The 19,705-nt window shown below is 39.9% G+C and overlaps 1 protein-coding gene across 4 annotated transcripts in view; it reads left to right on the plus strand.

Moving 5' to 3' along the window:
* Positions 1-212: 212 nt before the first annotated feature.
* The window catches only part of ARHGAP5 (Rho GTPase activating protein 5), a 93,811-nt gene continuing 74,318 nt past the window's right edge, over positions 213-19,705 (plus strand). For 2 of the 4 annotated variants that reach the window (XM_066343572.1, XM_066343575.1), the window contains exons 1-2: positions 832-1,062; positions 12,291-16,172. In XM_066343572.1, coding sequence (XP_066199669.1) covers positions 12,459-16,172 — 3,714 coding nt within the window. In that variant the 5' untranslated portion in view covers positions 832-1,062; positions 12,291-12,458. Of the gene's footprint in view, positions 305-566; positions 682-831; positions 1,063-12,290; positions 16,173-19,705 lie in introns of those variants that run through there. The other 2 variants (XM_066343574.1, XM_066343573.1) reach the window with 2 other exon arrangements.

The following is a 19,705-nucleotide window of genomic DNA, read 5'->3' on the forward strand; positions in this document are numbered from 1 at the left end:
TTCTTTAATGCTCAGAGACCGTGGGGGGGGGGGGGGTGTATCAAGAATCATTCAGTGCCCACGCGACGTTTCGCAACGGCTAACACAAAGTCAGGTTCCTTTGCAGTATGTAGTTCGCTCCGTTTCGGCCAGAAACCGGAACAGAAGGAAAGGGAGAAAGCAAGGAAGGTTCAGAGACGACCGGGCTCAGGACTGCACAGTCTGCAGCCTCTAAAGCGTGGAGGATGGGACAGGGAAGGAGCAGAATACTGAGACAGGAGAAAGCTAGGGAAAAATACTCACGCCAACGGGTAAAAGGGAAAAGGTGAGAAGGAATGGAGTAGAAGAAGGAACCAATGGATGGGAGAGGCGGAGGAAGAAGGGGGAGGGGCAGAAGCCAATGGGGGAGCCTGGACGCGAGCGAGGACGCGGCTCCGCGCTTGCTCTCCTCCCTCCCACTCCAGAGCTCGCGCCTTCCGCGGCTCCCGGGAGACGAGGGCAGGGGCGGGGCCCAGCTGGGCGCGAGGCGCGGGAGGCGTTGCGAGGTGAGGGCGGCGGGGGTGGGGGGAGTTGTGCGGAGGGAGCGGCGGGCACGCGCGCGCGCGCGCCCCGCCGAAGCTGCGCGGCCGCTCCGCCCCCGGCCGGGTGTGTGGCTGCGCGCGCGCGTGCGTTCCGGCGGAGCGCGCCGGGAGAGATGCTGAGGTAAAGTTCGGGAGAGGGAGAGGGAGAGATCCGTCAGCGTGAGGGAGCCCGAGTGGCCGCCATTACTGAACCCCGCGCGGCGGCCGGCGCAGGGGAAGGGGGGAGGGACGGGGCCGCCGCTGGTGGCGGGGAGGGAGGGAGGGTGGGTTACCCGGCAGCGGGAGCCGTAGGGCTTAAGGTTTCGGGGCGTGTGTGTTGGGGAGCGCGGGGGAGGTGGCTGAAGGGACGCGGCGCTCGGTGAGCGCGCCGGGGAAGAGGCGAGCCGAGAGTGGAGGAGGAGGCGGCGGTGGCGGGAGCGCTCCCCAGGAATGTCGCTGCCGCCGCCACCGCCACCGCCGGGGCCGCTGCCGCTGAGGAGACGGAGGAGACCGACGCTGTTAGGTAGGACCTTGCGCCCACCCCACCCCGCTCCTCCGGGCCTGCCGCTCGCCCCCATCCCCGCCCCGCCGGGGACCCCGCCGCCGCCGCCGGTTGTAACCAGTTCGAGTGGCTGGGGCCCCGCAGCCGCGGAGGGAGCCTGGCCCCGCGCTCCGTCCTTGCGGGCGGGCGGGAGGGGGGGACCGTCGGCGTGAAGGGCAGAGAAGCCGAGGAAAGGGGCGCTTTCTCCACAGGTGACGGGCGGGGGTCGGCGAAGGCCTGGTGTGGCCGGGATCGCGCCGGCCCGCCAGCAGCCCGCTGCCCGCTCGCCTTCACTTGCCCGGGTCTCGGTGGTACGCGGGGAAAGGGAGGTTGCGGTGTCTGTGGGCCGGGTTGCTGCTAATGAGTTCCACCTGGAGGGGGAGAGGGGATGGGCGCTCATCCGCGGAAACACGATCTCGTGGCAAACTTAAGCGCGTTTCAGGGGACTCGGCCCTTTCACTTTTCCCCGTCTCCCCCAGTCCGCCTCGGTTCTCTTCGCCCATTCCCCTGCTGCTGCTGCTGCTGCAACTCGGGGGACGGTGTGAGAAGTTGCACTGCGCAGCTAAAACGTGCGGTCCGACCGGCTGGCTGTCACCGGGAGTTTTCGCTGGAATAATATCTTTAGGTTCTCCCTCTGTTTCCACTAAAGAAAAGTATCGGGGTGGGGGCGGGGAGCCGCGGGAGCGCGCGCGCACTTACCACACAGAAATGCCCTCGCGCCCTCGCACCCGCCCTCCGCTGCGTTATTAGAAATGCTGGTGAGGCTCTGGGTGTAGCTGAAGCTGGAAGGTGCTGGGAAGTAAAGGCAAACTAGCAGGACGTTTAGTAAAATTTCGAGAAAGTTGTATGGAAGACGCTTATACTTTTACCATATGACAGAGCTCTAGTTTTGGCCCCTGCCTAATATTATGGGGATTTAAATGTTTTAAAGTTAGACCAAAATAGGCTTGCAGATGGTGTATACGCGCGTTTTTAAGTTTAAATTACCAAGATGATTTGCTTTTTTCTTTGTGATCAATAGGAAACGATATAATTAAAAGAATGTAGAGGCGTAAAACAGTGAACTATGTCGTTGTGTTTACTGGTCTTGGCTTATGCTGCCTTCTACAGGTGTTGGGGGCAGGGGTTGCCAGCTCGACTTAAATCCCAAACCGGTATTCAATTTGAACAATATATTAGGGGGTGTTTACTGACATTGAGGACTTCATGCACTTCGGGGACTCTTTCTCTAAATCCCCATGTAAAATTTTTTTCTAACCAAAAATTTGATCTAGATGCAACTATTCAGGAAAACATTTGGTTAAGGTATCAGTAAAGTGTGTTTGGAAATGTTTTACTGTCAATTTCAGTTTGACTTTAATATGATAAAACTGCTCTTTTTTTTTAGATAGGCATTCTGACCATATATATGTAACCTACTAGACAGTTTCCAGATTAAGGTTTTGCTTCCATTTTAGATTGCTTTCTCATTTTTGGCTCCTCTTTGTAATTGACCCATATTTCTTATATCTATAGTACAGCAAAGGAAGAGAGTGGTAAGCGCAGATCACCAAAAACTTACATAGGCCTTGGAGTATGGATGATTAAACATACACCATTGGAAAGCTGGTATACCTATGCATGTAACTTTCAAGAAATAGCATTATTGACCTGAAAAACTTAAAGCAGAAATTGGAATGACATAGATGACACTAGATAATCAATGTGGTTGTCTTGTGGAGTCTACATATTTTTACCCACCCCAGCAGGTCTGACTTTATTATTTTTTGTACATTGTAAGAACATTGGGGAATGGGGTGGGTTACACTTTGATATGAGGGAATTGTCACAGAATTATGATATTTTTACCAGTTTTTAAGCACTCTTATTTCCCATTTAAGTTACTTTAGCAAGTTAAAAAATATATGCAAAGTTACTATCTTAATTCTGTCCCATGGTACTTATTCTGAATGTTTTGAAACTCGCCCTACCCCCTTTTTTCTGTTTGAAAGGCAAGTTTAGTATACTTACTCCTTTGGAGAAAATAAATTATTTTGACCTTGCAAGTTAATAGTTTTTAAGGAATGCAATTTCCTTTTTTGGATTTGAAGCTTTAGAATAATAGTTTTGTAACTCACATTTTTTAGTTTAAAAGTTATGTCTCATGAAAACTATACTAAACTTTTTCAACATTAGCAAGACTTACTGCCTTTATGATATTTTCTGGTAGCTACAGAATAAGTTTTAATTGTCACAATTTCAGTTTTTATGGATATTATTTTAAGCCATCTATTTGTCAGATCCATGATTTATATATATATATGTATATATATATATATATACATATATATATATCAAGAAGATAGCAAATAATATAACTGAAGGAGCATTGTGTAGTGTTCTGTTTCAGTAATGTCTATGATCCTAAAAGGTGTTTGTGAAATACATTTAAAACATACCAAGGGAATTTAGTTTTTAAAAGAAATGTGCAGTAACTTTGATAAAGTGATCCATCATTTGATGATTTGAGTAATCAAGCTCCTATTTGTTTTAAGTGAAGGTTGTTGTAGATTGTTTTATCAAGACAGGAAAGGGTATATTAGAAATTAAAGATATATGGTAAGGATTTTCAGTATTAATTAATTGGATTTCTGATTCTGTTCCTTGGAGTCCTTATGGATTTTTTCTGGGTGTCTTGAGATTTCCTCTAACAACCCACCCATTACAAACAAAGTCTCTGATTTTGTTACTCTTGAATTCACTATGCCTTTATTTAGCTTAGCACTTCCTGTATCCCTGGCCTTGATAAATTAGAGATGATATAGTTCAGGCTTAAACTGAAGAGGTAGTTAACTATAATTTTATCAGTAAATAGTTACAAGTACTAAGAGATGCGAAAAGAGAACTATTTCTCTCAAGACATCCTTAAGAATTCCTTTTTTTTTCCCCCCAAATGAGAAGCAGGAAGCAGAAGGACAGACTCCCACATGCTCCTTACCGGGATCCACATGGCATGCCCACTAGGGGGGCAATGCTCCTTTGGAACTGGAGCCATTCTAGTGCCTGAGGCAGAGGCCATGGTGCCATCCTCAGCCCTCAGGCCAACTTGCTCTAGTGGAGCCTTGGCTGCAGGAGGGGAAGAGAGAGACAGAGGAGGGAGAAGGGTGGAGAAGTAGATGGTCACTTCTCCTGTGTGCCTTGATCGTGAATCGAACTGGGGATGTCCACACGTTGGACCGATGCTCTACCACTGGCCAGAGCAAAAGAAAAATTTGAATTGGGATGTTTTAACTGCAGAAGTTTGAATGTAAGACAGTACACAGGGTTGGTATTCTTTTACTGTTTTGGAGCTTGTCTGTCCATAATACCTGCGGTCAAATAAAATATGTTGTTAATGTTTGGTCATCCTGTGTGTTTTGCTTCTTAGAATTAAAATTATTACTTGGGGGGAAAAGTTATATTTAACTAATTTTAGGGTTAAATATGACCAGTGTGTGTCACTTGGTTTGATTCTCAAGCTTTTCATTAATAGTAAAAAGTGAATTTTCATTTTTCTAGCTTCATATTAGATTTAACCTATTTTATTATTCCTGATCAGTATTTTATTAAGTGGCTGGGCACGGTGAGTGATACAGGGAAATATAAACTATTGCGTCTTTAATAGGGCTTATAGCTTTGTTGGGGAGTTAGACAATTTAGGAATAGTTAAATGCCAGTTCAAGGCAGAGTAGAAGAACCATATACGAGCAGTACATACTGCTTTAAAAACTGGTAGTAAGGGATTTAAAGGAGATAACATTTGGAAGTTTCAAAGGAGTGGGATAAGTGAGAAAAAAGGACATTTAGGTAAGTTGGTGACACTGGACCAAAAGCACAGGGAAGTACAGGATAGGTTGGCAGGTGAGGGAAAGATGCAAGGTAAAAATTTAAGAGCATCAATTTGTACCTTATGAGCTACATTGAGAGATTTGGGGGAAAGTATTAAAACAAGATTAATTGAAAGAGGGAGAAGTAAGTCATGTTTGCATTATTGTCTGTTCTCTTTACTGTATTTGGTATTGTTAAATGGCCTGGGAAAAACTCCTACCTTGGTTTCTGATATAGTTCAGTTAATTTTTTTTTCTTTTCAGAATCAAGATATTTTTGTGTGTATGTATGTATGTATGAATGTATATATGCATGTACTCATTGCTTTGGCTGACTAGAGAACCAGTGGAAAATTAACATTCCTAGATCTGAGAACTTAAAAGGTCCAGATTTCTATTCTTTATTAACTATTTAACTTCTCAGATGTTTCTTTTGAGTATTAAATCAAATGATGTCTTAAATAATTTTCTAAAGTTTATGATCTTAAATGTGTTACTAATCTTAATCTTGCCCCATTTCATTTCTGTATTTTCATTTGTTTTCAGGAATAGTTACCTGAAACTTGAGTGATACCACCATTTACTGCTTGGATTTAGTTTTTCATAAAGAATCATTGACTTTCTTTTTTTTATTATTTCTTATATCTTGCAGCCAATCACCAAATTCTTGTTGTCTTAGTTTTTTCTTTTTAGTTCAGGTGCTTTAAAGCCTCCAATATTTGTCCATCTCTTGGGCTTTGTGCTCCACCAAATCTAAATTTGTGTTACACTTCTAATCTATAATGTCTTGTTATGGCTTATTTCAAGATCTAATTCTTCTGCCCTTGAAAACCCTTGATAGTCATATCTTATATCTTCAGAAATAAAAGAAATAAGAAATGTCTCTACTTTCAGAAATAGTAATTTCTACCACTCTACCCTAATCACACACCTGGAATGACTTCTACATATTTAAATCTAAATCCAATTTATTTTTCAAAGTTTGCTCAAATCCTTACTCCTTGTTGAAATTTAGAGGTCTGCAGATTTTGGTTTCTGGGCCAAATCCTCCCTTCTGCCTATGGCTTTTCAGATTTTGAAATAGTCAAAGAAACAATTAAAAGAATAATATTTTGTGATATGTTAAAATTAAGTGAAATTCTCGTTTTAGTGTCCATAAACACAGCCATAGTCCATTTATTTAATTACAGTGTATAGCTTTTTTTGCACTATGACTGCAGAGTTGAATAGTAAAAGACGCTTTATGGAACGCAAAACCTAAAATATTTACTGTCTGGTCTTTTACAAAAAAAGTTTTCCAAGCCCTGATCTATTCTGATTGTGCTGATCCTTCGTTTATTTGAATTCCTATTTCATTTATCATTTCCAAAGAAAACACATTGCCTTTGTCTCTGTAACTATGGTATTATAGTTAGTGGGGAAAGTGCTTTTGAGCCTAAAAAAAATTCATACTTCTTTTTTAAGTCTAAAACCCTTCCTGAGATTTTTACTTTCCTCTTAATGTTCCCATCATTAAGAAAATTGTTAAACCTTACCAAATGTAGTTTGTGTAATGAAAATAATGGTTTCCCTCCTCTGTAGCATGCAGTATTGAATGTCAGATTACTGGAAGGGAGGTGAGCATATTCACAGCACTGGTTTAGTGGGCTTCTGTCTACATACCTTTGTACCCTCAAAACCTTTTGACATGAAGCTACACAGATAGTAGCTAAGCCCAGTAAATACTTAATGAGTTGTTTACATAGGCTGATAAAAATAAAATGACCTTTGGTTCTTCTGTTTTCACAAGAAAAATAAGGAAATGGTCTAAGAAGAGTATAATTTTTTATTTTTGACAATTTTTTAATTTTTTATATTTTTTAAAATTGAATTTATTGGGATGACACTGATTAACAAAATTATACAGGTTTTAGGAAGAGTTTAAAATAACATTCACACCAAGGCCTGCCTCAGTGACATAACATGTTAGAAGAAAGTGTTGATTAAATAATAGGCTAGGCAGTTAATCTGTTTGGGAATGGTTTAGGTCATTGGTTTTTAAATATTAACTGAAACTTTTTTTCAAGTAGTAAATACTTGAAATATCAAAAAGTAAAGATAGGTAAAGGCAGAATTATGTTTGCAGAGTAGGGTTTGAGGAGCTTCCAGAGTATTACCTACTAGGACCCTCCTGGAAATACTACCATTAAAGTTATAATAGTTATAATTTGTATTAATGGCAGACTGTAGTTCTTGAAGGGGAAAAACTGGACTTTTCATAAGAATATTCTACTGTAATAGACCTTATGGGCCCATAACAGTATGTGGTTTTTGTTAATTGTGACTACAAATGCGACTTCAGGATTGCCTCTTGTTTTAGGATCTAAATCTGGAAATTGATTTAATTATCAAATATTTGAGTACCTGCTGTGTTTCAGGCACTGTTCTGGGTGCTGGGAGTATAGTGAAAAAACAAATAGTTTAAAAATCCTAACAGTTTAGTTCTAGAGCCTACCAAGATATGCTTCCAGGTTATTTAGTTACTACATAAACTGGTGAAAAAACTTTTATTTATTTATTTTTTTGGTGACAGAGACAGAGGGACAGACAGATAGGGATAGACAGACAAGAAGGGAGAGAGAGACAAGCATCAATCCTTCTTGCGGCACTTTAGTTGTTCATTGATTGCTTTCTCATATGTGCCTTGACGGGTGGGGGGGTACAGCAGAGCAAGTGACCCGTTGCTCAAGCCAGTTACCATACGGTCATATCTATGATCCTGTGCTCAAGCTGGTGAGCCTATGCTCAAGCTGGATGAACCTGTTGCTCAAGCCCTAAACCTCCAGGCTTCGAACCTGGGCCTTCCACCTCCCAATCCTATGCTCTATCCACTGGGCCACTGTGACAATTGGTGAAATTTTTAATAGATTCTCTTTTCATTCATCTGGTGATAATCTTGTCCAAAACTAATTCATAGGAATGATGACTCTTTTAATGTTTCTTTCAACATTAAGATTGTGTGCTTGGTCAAAGAAAATATGGAATATGATGGACTCCAACAAATTACAATGTTTAATTATTTAATTTATGTGTTGAAATAACGTTTTCATTTCCTCTTTAATTTTTCACAGCATTAATAGCTTTAGGAAACCTTTTAGATGAATAAATTATAGGACTTATTTAGTAAACATTAACATATTTTACTTTTTTATTTGCCAAACAAGAATTTGATTTTACTAATATTTATCAGGATTCCTGGATTTATTGAGTAGTTGCTATGTGGGAGACACTGTCCTAGGGTCTTGTGATATATTAATGAAATACAGACATGTGTTTTTGTGGATCTTTATTAAGCCTGAAGTGGGGTGGGGAAAGGGATAGAGGTAATGACAAGTAATAAAGAAGTAAGTTGTATACTAGATAAGGAGTTAAGCAAGGGGAATTTGGTGGAGAGGGGAAGGTATTGGGAAAAGTCAGTGCAAAAGCAAGAACATACTTAATTTACTGTGACTGGAGCAGAATGAGAGTGGGACAGATAGCATGAGAGTAGGTCAGAGAGAAAGGATTGGAAAAGGCAGATCTTACAATAAGTTGTTGAAAGGACTAGTTTTACTTTTAGGAGCCACTGGAGAGTTTTGAGCAGAAGAATGGGAGGCTCTGATTTATATTTTTGTTTTGTTTTATTCTTTTTCTTCTTTTTCCAAGTGAGAAGAAGGGAGATAGACCCCTGCATGCACCCTGACCAGGATCCACTTGGCAACCCCCATCTGGATCCGAGGCTCACAACTGAGCTCTCCTTAGTGCCTGAGGCGGAAGCCATGGAGCCATTCTCAGTGCCTGCGGCCAACTCCCTCCAATCCAACCATGGCTGTGGGAAAAGAGAGAGAGAAAGAGAGGAGGGGCAAGAGAAGCATATGGTTGCTTTCCTGTGTGCCTTATCCGTAATCAAACCCAGACTAAATGACAAGATAACCTGGAAATGTTTTCTTTGAATATATGTACCCTGATTTATTGATGTTACCCCATTAAAATAAAAATTTATTTATAAAAACAAAACAAAACCCCAGAACATCCACATGCTAGGCCGTGCTCTACCACTGAGCCAACTGGCCAGGGTCAACATGTTTTAAAAGGAACAATTTGGCTCTTCTGATATGAATAAACTGGGGAAGGGGAGGAGTGGAAGCAGTAAATTAGTTTAGAAGCTTTGGAATAATCTAGGGCCAGAGATGATGGTCAGAGTTATAGCACTAGGTTGAGGGAGGGTTGGAGAAGCAGGTGGTCGCCTCTCCTGTATGCCCTGACTGGAATTGAACCAAGACTTCCATTCTCTGGGTCAACACTACTGCTGAGCCAGTGTTGGTCAGGGCCTATTTCTTTTCTTTATGTTCTTTATATAATTTCTTTTCTCTGTAGTAGATAATTTTCATGTATGTTGGTATATGTAACTGAATATTTTCCCTATCTTGTAAAATTTTAATGTGGTAGGAATTTTGTATTTTTGATTCAAAAGAATGTGAAGAATTTCCATATAAAATTTATAAGAGCCCTGGCCGGTTGGCTCAGCAGTAGAGCGTCGGCCTAGCGTGCAGAGGACCCGGGTTCGATTCCCGGCCAGGGCACACAGGAGAAGCGCCCATTTCCTTTTCCACCCCTCCGCCGCACTTTCTTCTCTGTCTCTCTCTTCCCCTCCCGCAGCCAAGGCTCCATTGGAGCAAAGATGGCCTGGGCGCTGGGAATGGCTCTGTGGCCTCTGCCTCAGGCGCTAGAGTGGCTCTGGTCGCAACATGGCGACGCCCAGGATGGGCAGAGCATCGCCCCCTGGTGGGCATAGCGTCGCCCCTGGTGGGCGTGCTGGGCGGATCCCGGTCGGGCGCATGCGGGAGTCTGTCTGACTGTCTCTCCCTGTTTCCAGCTTCAGAAAAATGAAAAAAAAAAAAAATTATAAGAGACTAATTTGTTGTGCCCACATAAATAACCTAAATTAAATTACATGGAATTCTTAAAAGTTGTGTAATGTTGCTGGTATATAAGATACTGCTAAAAGTTTGTCTCAAATATATAATACAAAATTCTTTTGCTTGTTGTTTCTTAAAAATGGTTCATTTGAACTACTCTAAAGAAATAAATACAGTGATTTCTGTATTTAGAACATTTAGAAATAATTTGACAGTAAATTATGTCTCTTGAATCTATTAAGAAATTGGCGCTTAGATTGTGTGTGTGTGACAGAGAGAGAGAGAGAGGGACAGATAGGTACAGACAGGCAGGAAGGGAGAGAGATGAAAAGCATCAATTCTTAGTTGCAGCTCCTTAGTCTCCTTAGTTTTTCATTGATTGCTTTCTCATATGTGCCTTGACCTGGGACTACAGCAGAGCAATTGACCCCTTGCTCAAGCCAGTGTGATCTTGGGATCAAGCCACCAACCATGGGGTCATATCTATGATCCCATGCTCAAGCCAGCGACCCCACACTCAAGCTAATGATCTTGGGGTTTTGAACCTGGGTCCTCCTGGTCCCAGTCCAACAATTTATCCATTGCGCCACCACCTGTTATCCAGTGCTATAACTCTGGTCAGGTGGCACTTAGATTTTTTAAAACTCATTTACTTGGCCCTGGCCAGGTTGCTTAATGCATAGAGTGTCGTCCCAGCAAGCCAAGGTCACAAGTTCAGTCCTGGTCAGGGCACATATACAAAGCATCCAGTAAATGCACAACTAAGTAGAACAACGAGTTGATTCTCTCTCTCTTCCCCTTCCCCTCTCTCCCTCTCTCTTCTTCTCTCCCTTCCTTCCTTTTTCTCAAATCAGTGGAAAAATTATTTATTTTACAAAAGTGGATTTGTAGATATGAAATAAAAATTGGTCCTTCACCTTAGGTAGTCTGAGAATCATTGATCTAGTTAAATACTGTCATTATTTACACTAACTGTCCATTTTTTCTACTTCCCCTTTTAAATATTTGAATATCTTGCCTGCCAGGCAGTGGAGCAATGGCTAGAGCATTGGCCTGGGACACGTAGGACCCAGTTTTGCAACCCCGAGGTCACTGGCTTGAGCAAGGGGTCACTCACTGCTGTAGGTCCTCCCCGCCCCGTCAAGGCACATATGAGAAAGCAGTCAATGAACAACTAAGGTGCCACAACTAAGAATTGATGCTTCTCATCTCTCCCTGCCTGTCTGTCTCTATCTGTCCCCCTCTCTCTCTGTCACCAATATATATATTGAGGGGCTATATATATATATATATATATATGGTCTACCGGAAAGTTCTGTCCATTTTTGGAATAAAACAAAATACAAATTTTTCTTACCGTCAATAAACTTTATTAAATAATATAATTGCCATTATTATTAATTATTTCTTGCCAGCATGAGGGCAATTTGTATATTCCATTTTTGAAAAATGTTTTTTGATGTGAAAAATTGAACCAGTGCTTATTTGATATATTCTTCATTTTTGAATTTTTTACCCTTCAAAAATTTTTGTAAGGACAAAAACAAGTGATAGTCAGAGGGTGCTAAGTCCGGGGAATATGGTGGATGCGACAGGCATGCTTCTGTAGCATTTCTTCCTTGTTGAAATTCATAAAAATTACAGTGGCATAAATGAACTTTTATCAGTAGCCATGGGTACACTATGGCTTCACACATAAGACTAACGTGAATCAACTTTGTTTTAGTTAATTTGCTACGTCAGTATGTATACATTAAGTGATAAAAATAGAGAGGCGCACATGTGCCAAATAAACATGTGCTTATGTGTCGAAACTTGTGATAGAAACGGACAGAACTTTCTGGTAGATCTTATATTTGAATATCTCAGTTTTCTTTGGGCATGATATTTGATAGATTTCATAGAAGTGTATTGAAACTTATTGAAAAAATTTTTAATTCTAAAATCTTACTAATAAAGTCATAAAAAATTTTATTTTAAAGAATAAGTTTCGAGGAACCAGATTATAAAGCAGGTTTTTAAAGGTTGTGAGGGAGTTGTTAAAGCAACTAGTACATTTTAGTTATCACCAAATATACCCTTACTGTTATAGAAGGCAGGAAAATTGAGGGGCTAGTTGTTATCTTAAACTTAAAGGAAAGAGTAGAGATGTAAGGTACATTTGGTATATAAGGGCTTATTTTAAAGTTTATGAAATACTAAATTTTGTGTTAGTTATTTTAATTGTTAGAATTGCCTTAAATTTTGAGATCATTTTGCATTTATAACAATAAACCATAGACTAGGGTGATTTCTTAAAATAGGGTGATTTCTTAAAATACATGTAACATTATTAACTTGAGTGATGCTTTGTTATGAACATCTTTAGTATGTATATAATTTAATGTGTGTGAGTCATGATTAACATTAGTCCTTTTTCTCTTTCCAGGAAGATGATCCATTTGATCTTGAAGACCTTTCTGCACAGAAATGAGGGAAATACAAAGAACCAAATATAGTTCTGAAATTCAGGATCTGTATTTTGAGATGATTTTATTTTCAGAATGAGAAGTATATCTGGTTACCTTTATGAATGTAGAGACATGAGAAGAGAGTTATGATGGCAAAAAACAAAGAGCCTCGCCCCCCATCCTATACGATCAGTGTAGTTGGACTCTCTGGGACTGAAAAAGACAAAGGTAACTGTGGAGTTGGAAAGTCTTGTTTGTGCAATAGATTTGTACGCTCAAAAGCAGATGAATATTATCCAGAGCATACTTCTGTGCTCAGCACCATTGACTTTGGAGGACGAGTAGTAAACAATGATCACTTTTTGTACTGGGGTGATATAATACTAAATGGTGAAGATGGAGTAGAATGTAAAATTCATGTCATTGAACAAACAGAATTCATTGATGACCAGACTTTCTTGCCTCATCGGAGTACAAATTTGCAACCGTATATAAAACGTGCAGCTGCCTCTAAATTACAGTCAGCAGAAAAACTAATGTACATTTGCACTGATCAACTAGGCTTGGAGCAAGACTTTGAACAGAAGCAAATGCCTGAAGGGAAGCTCAGTGTGGATGGATTTTTATTGTGCATTGATGTAAGTCAGGGATGCAATAGGAAGTTTGATGATCAACTGAAATTTGTGAATAACCTTTTTGTCCAACTATCAAAATCAAAAAAACCTGTAATAATAGCAGCAACTAAATGTGATGAATGCGTAGATCACTATCTTAGAGAAGTTCAGGCATTTGCTTCAAACAAAAAGAACCTTCTTGTGGTGGAAACATCAGCACGATTCAATGTCAACATTGAAACATGTTTCACTGCTCTGGTACAAATGTTGGATAAAACTCGTGGCAAACCTAAAATTATTCCCTATCTGGATGCTTATAAAACACAGAGACAACTTGTTGTCACAGCAACAGATAAGTTTGAAAAACTTGTGCAGACTGTGAGAGATTACCATGCAACTTGGAAAACTGTTAGTAATAAATTAAAAAATCATCCTGATTATGAAGAATATATCAACTTAGAGGGAACAAGAAAGGCCAGAAATACGTTTTCAAAACATATAGAACAACTTAAACAGGAACATATAAGAAAAAGGAGAGAAGAATATATAAATACCTTACCAAGAGCTTTTAACACTCTTTTGCCAAATCTGGAAGAGATTGAACATTTGAATTGGTCAGAAGCTTTGAAGTTAATGGAAAAGAGAGCAGATTTTCAGTTATGTTTTGTGGTGCTAGAAAAAACACCTTGGGATGAAACTGACCATATAGACAAAATTAATGATAGGCGAATCCCGTTTGACCTCCTGAGCACTTTAGAAGCTGAAAAAGTCTATCAGAACCATGTACAACATCTAATATCAGAGAAAAGGAGGGTAGAAATGAAAGAAAAATTCAAAAAGACTTTGGAAAAAATTCAGTTTATTTCCCCTGGGCAGCCATGGGAGGAAGTTATGTGCTTTGTTATGGAGGATGAAGCCTTCAAGTATATTACAGAGGCTGATAGCAAAGAGGTGTATAGTAGGCATCAGCGAGAAATAGTTGAAAAAGCCAAAGAAGAGTTTCAGGAAATGCTTTTTGAGCATTCTGAACTTTTTTATGATTTAGATCTTAATGCAACACCTAGTTCAGATAAAATGAGTGAAATTCATACAGTTTTGAGTGAAGAACCTAGATATAAAGCTTTACAGAAACTTGCACCTGATAGGGAGTCTCTTCTACTTAAGCATATAGGATTTGTTTATCATCCCACTAAAGAAACTTGTCTTAGTGGCCAGAATTGTACAGACATTAAAGTAGAGCAGTTACTTGCCAGTAGTCTTTTGCAGTTGGATCATGGCCGCTTACGGTTGTATCATGATAGCACCAATATAGATAAAGTTAATCTTTTCATTTTAGGAAAGGATGGCCTTGCCCAAGAACTAGCAAATGAGATAAGGACACAATCCACTGATGATGAGTATGCTTTAGATGGAAAAATTTATGAACTTGATCTTCGACCATTTGATGCCAAGTCGCCTTACTTAAGTCAGTTATGGACTGCCGCCTTTAAACCACATGGGTGCTTCTGTGTATTTAATTCCATTGAGTCACTGAATTTTATTGGGGAACTTATTGGAAAAATAAGAACTGAAGCTTCTCAGATCAGAAAAGATAAATATATGGCCAGTCTTCCATTTACATTAATTCTGGCCAATCAGAGAGACTCTATTAGTAAGAATCTACCAATTCTCAGGCACCAAGGGCAACAGTTGGCAAACAAGTTACAATGTCCTTTTGTAGATGTACCTGCTGGTACATATCCTCGTAAGTTTAATGAAACTCAAATAAAGCAAGCTCTAAGAGGCGTATTAGAATCAGTTAAACATAATTTAGATGTAGTGAGCCCAGTTCCCACCAATAAGGATGTATCAGAAGCTGACTTGAGAATTGTCATGTGTGCTATGTGTGGTGATCCATTTAGTGTGGATCTTATTCTTTCACCCTTCCTTGATTCTCATTCTTGCAGTGCTGCTCAAGCTGGACAGAATAATTCCCTAATGCTTGATAAAATCATTGGTGAAAAAAGAAGGCGAATACAGATCACAATATTATCATATCATTCCTCAATTGGAGTCAGAAAAGATGAACTTGTTCATGGATATATATTAGTTTATTCTGCCAAACGAAAAGCATCAATGGGAATGCTTCGAGCATTTCTGTCAGAAGTTCAGGACACCATTCCTGTACAGCTCGTGGCAGTTACTGACAGTCAAGCAGATTTTTTTGAAAATGAGGCCATCAAGGAGTTAATGACTGAAGGAGAACACATTGCAACTGAGATCACTGCTAAGTTTACAGCACTATATTCTTTATCTCAGTATCATCGGCAAACTGAGGTCTTTACACTGTTTTTCAGTGATGTTCTAGAGAAAAAAAATATGATAGAAAATTCCTATTTGTCTGATAATACAAGGGAATCAACCCATCAAAGTGAGGATGTTTTTCTGCCATCTCCCAGAGACTGTTTTCCCTATAACAACTACCCTGACTCAGATGATGACACAGAAGCACCACCTCCTTATAGTCCAATTGGAGATGATGTACAGTTGCTTCCAACGCCTAGTGACCGTTCTAGATATAGATTAGACTTGGAAGGAAATGAATATCCTATTCATAGCACCCCCAACTGTCATGACCATGAACGCAACCATAAAGTGCCTCCACCCATTAAACCTAAACCAGTTGTACCTAAGACAAATGTTAAGAAACTTGACCCAAACCTTTTGAAAACAATTGAAGCAGGTATTGGTAAAAACCCAAGAAAACAGACTTCCAGGGTGCCTTTGGCACATCCTGAAGATATGGATCCTTCAGATAATTATGCGGAACCCATTGACACAATTTTCAAACAGAAGGGCTGTTCTGATGAGATATATGTTGTCCCAGATGATAGTCAGAATCGCATTAAAATTCGAAACTCATTTGTGAATAACACCCAAGGAGATGAAGAAAATGGATTTTCTGATAGAACCTCAAAAAGTCATGGAGAACGGAGGCCTTCAAAATACAAATATAAATCTAAAACCTTGTTTAGTAAAGCCAAGTCATACTATCGAAGAACACATTCAGATGCAAGTGATGATGAGGCTTTCACTACTTCCAAAACTAAAAGGAAAGGAAGACATCGAGGAAGTGAAGAAGATCCACTTCTTTCTCCTGTTGAAACTTGGAAAGGTGGTATTGATAATCCTGCAATCACTTCAGACCAGGAATTGGATGATAAGAAAATGAAGAAGAAAATCCACAAAGTAAAAGAAGATAAAAAGGTAAGTTTAATGTATAGTAATGTTTATTAAGATGTTTGTTTTTACCTTAAAAAAATTTTTTTTAAGATAATGGATTTGACATTGGTGAGAACTTAAGCTGCCTTATGTCATTTTGTAAATAAAATTATCAGCTCTTTAAAAATTTCTGAATGTTTTGTGAGGGAAAATGGTATTTTGTTACTGATTGTATTGAGTTTATTTATGCCTTATTTGGGGTAGTTTAATTTCATATTCTTCAGCATGAAAATTCTTGGTGAATGTATTCTCTGTATAGAAACCCAGATATAAAGTGATTTTTTTTTGTTTTGTAAGCATTGCATTTGTCTTTTCCATCTGACCTATCAGTTTTGCAATATTAATTTGATACACCTTTCTTACTAAAGCATATTTATTTTTTATTTTATTTTTTTATTTTATTTTTTTGTATTTTTCTGAAGCTGGAAACGGGGAGGCAGTCAGACAGACTCCCGCATGCGCCCGACTGGGATACACCCGGCATGACCACCAGGGGGCGATGCTCTGCCCATCTGGGGCGTTGCTCTGTCACAGCCAGAGCCATTCTAGCACCTGAGGTAGAGGCCACGGAGCCATCCTCAGCGCCCGGGCCAACTTTGCTCCAATGGAGCCTTGGCTGCGGGAGGGGAAGAGAGAGACAGAGAGGAAGGAGAGGGAGAGGGGCGGAGAAGCAGATGGGCGCTTCTTGTGTGTGCCCCGGCTGGGAATCGAACCTGAGACTCCTGCTCGCCAGGCCGACACTCTACCACTGAGCCAACCGGCCAGGGCCCACTAAAGCATATTAACAGTACAGTAAGACTGCAGTAATTTGTCTTAGAAATTTATTAACTTTTCCAGGCAACTTCTTTGTGGATAGGGGAATAATGCCTACTGACTTACAGAATAGTTTAAGTTTGAATTGTAGAATTCTGTCCAAATAGCAAGTTTTTGTCTGTTATATTTTAAATAGTTACTAATTTAGTATTAGAAACTGAAATATGTATGCTATTAAAGTTGTATTTAATAGTTTTTATTTTTATTAAATATTTTTTCACAGTGGTACCCTAAGCACCTTCACTTCTAATTATGTTTGACACTTGAGAGTACATAAACTTTTATTCAAGGTTTTTATGGTTTTCAGGTAGGATTCAATAGGTTTTTATTCTACATATTGATAATTTTTTCATTTGGTAACTCCATAGTCTTAATATTTACTGCAGCTGACTGCTGTTTTGTAAGTCCAATCAATTAAAGATACAGATATTTTGGATAGTTGAGCTACATTTAATAATTTCTGCTCTACAGTTGGGTAGAAGCCATTTTATTTTCTAAGTTTAAGCTGCAGCGTTTCCTTATTTTATTGTTGTTCTTTCGATTAGGAATGTAAACTGTTGAAATAAGACTCAACTAGATGTACAGCATAAACTCAACTCATGACACTACTAACTACATATCTCCGGCATCTTTTCAGTCACCGTTATCACTAGTCCTCGCTACATATTTTATTACTGCCAAAGTACTTAATTATTTTTCTTTTAATTTGCTTATGTTATAAAACTTATGCTTATTAACAAAGATAACATCCACAATCTTTCTATTTTAAATTGCTTTTATTTTTCTGTTATTTATTATTCTGTTGTTGTTTTGTTTTGAGAGAAGGGGAGATAGACAGATTCCCGCAGGTGCCCCAACCAGGATCTACCTGGCAACTCCCTTCTGGGGATAATGCAACTGAGCTGTTTTTAGTGCCTGAGGCTGACTCACTGGGGCCAACCCAGATATTCTCACCGCCTGGGGCAACGCTGGAACTAGAAGAGCCACTAGCTGCTGGATGGGAAGAGGAAGAGAAGGGGAAGAGGGAGTGGGAGAGAAGCAGAAACTCTCTTCTCTTGTGTGCCCCAACTGGAATTGAACCCAGATGTCCATATGCTGTCCATATGACATTCTATCCACTGAACCAGCTGACCAGGGCCTATTTTTTCATTTGTGATCACAAGTCTACTTAGTTGTTTTGCTAACTTTATTTTGATATCATTTCAACTTAGAGAAAACTTATTGAAAGAGTAAAAGAAAATTATATTTCTTGTCACAGAAAAAGAAAGAGAAGCTCTTATATACCTTTCATTGAGATTTGCCATTTGTTTACATTTTGTCCTACTTGCTTGAGCTGTGTGTGTGTGTGTGTGTGTGTGTGTGTGTGTGTGTGTGTGTGTGTGTGTGTGTTGGGGTTTCTTTGTTTTTTAGCCCTTTAAAATCAAGGTGGAGATACTGAACTTTTTTTTTTTACCATTAAATACTTTCATACTACCTAATAATAACATTCTCTTAAATCACAACAGTACAGATACCAAAATCAGGAAGTTTAAGAATGATGCAGTACTATAGTAGTCTTCGCTTATCTGCAGGAAATACATTCCAGGACTCTCAGAGGCTGCCTGAAATCATGGATACTACCAAATCCTGTATAACTGTGTTTTTTTCTGTACATATCTATGATATAGTTTAATTTATAAGTTAGCACAGTAAGAGATTAACACTAATAAAAAAGAACAGTTATAAAATATGCAGTAATAGCCTGACCAGGCGGTAGCGCAGTGGATAGAGTGTCAGACTGGGATGTGGAGGACCCAGGTTTGAAACCCAAGTTCGCCAGCTTGAGCGCGGACTTATCTGGTTTGAGCAAAGCTCACCAGCTTGAGCCCAACGTCACTGGCTTGAGCAAGGGGTCATTCGGTGTGATGTAGCCCACTCCACCTCTCAGTCAAGGCACACATGAGAAAGCAATCAAAGAGCAACTAAGGTGCCACAACAAAGAATTGATGCTTCTCATCTCTCTCTCTCTCTCTCTCTCTCTCTCTCTGTCCCTCTCTCTTTAACATACATAAAATATGTGGTAATAAAAGTTAATGTGAATGTGGCATTGTTGAGTAAAGTAAGGGTACTTGAACAAAGCACTGTGATACCAGGACAGTTGATCTGCTAACCTAGCTGGCTGTAAGTGACTAATGATCTGGTGGCATGCACAGTGGGAATATACTGGATAAAGGGATAGTTCATGTCCTGGGCAGGATGAAGCAGGACAGCAAGAGGTTTCATTACTCAATGTGCAATTTAAAACTTATGGATGGTTTATTTCTGGAATTTTCCACTTAATATTTCTGGACCAAGATTAAAGGGCACTGAAATTGTGAAAAGGGAAGCTGTGAATGGGGGGCAGAGTGACACGACTGCTATTTAATCTACAACCTGTGTTCAAAAAGGTAAAGACAACATTATTAGAACATAGATTTTTTTTTCTTTTTCTTTTTTTCTTAATTCATTTTTAGAGAGGAGAGGGAGAGGGAGAGAGAGAGACAGAGAGAGAGAAGGGGGAGGAGCTGGAAGCATCAACTCCCATATGTGCCTTGACCAGGCAAGCCCAGGGTTTCGAACCGGCAACCTCAGCATTTCCAGGTTGACGCTTTATCCACTGCGCCACCACAGGTCAGGCAGAACATAGATTTTTGAACATTATGAATCTGTGTCCCCGTAATGTTCTT

The sequence above is a fragment of the Saccopteryx leptura genome, chromosome 6 (assembly GCF_036850995.1).
Source record: "Saccopteryx leptura isolate mSacLep1 chromosome 6, mSacLep1_pri_phased_curated, whole genome shotgun sequence".
In the NCBI taxonomy this organism is placed as follows: Eukaryota; Metazoa; Chordata; class Mammalia; order Chiroptera; family Emballonuridae; genus Saccopteryx; species Saccopteryx leptura.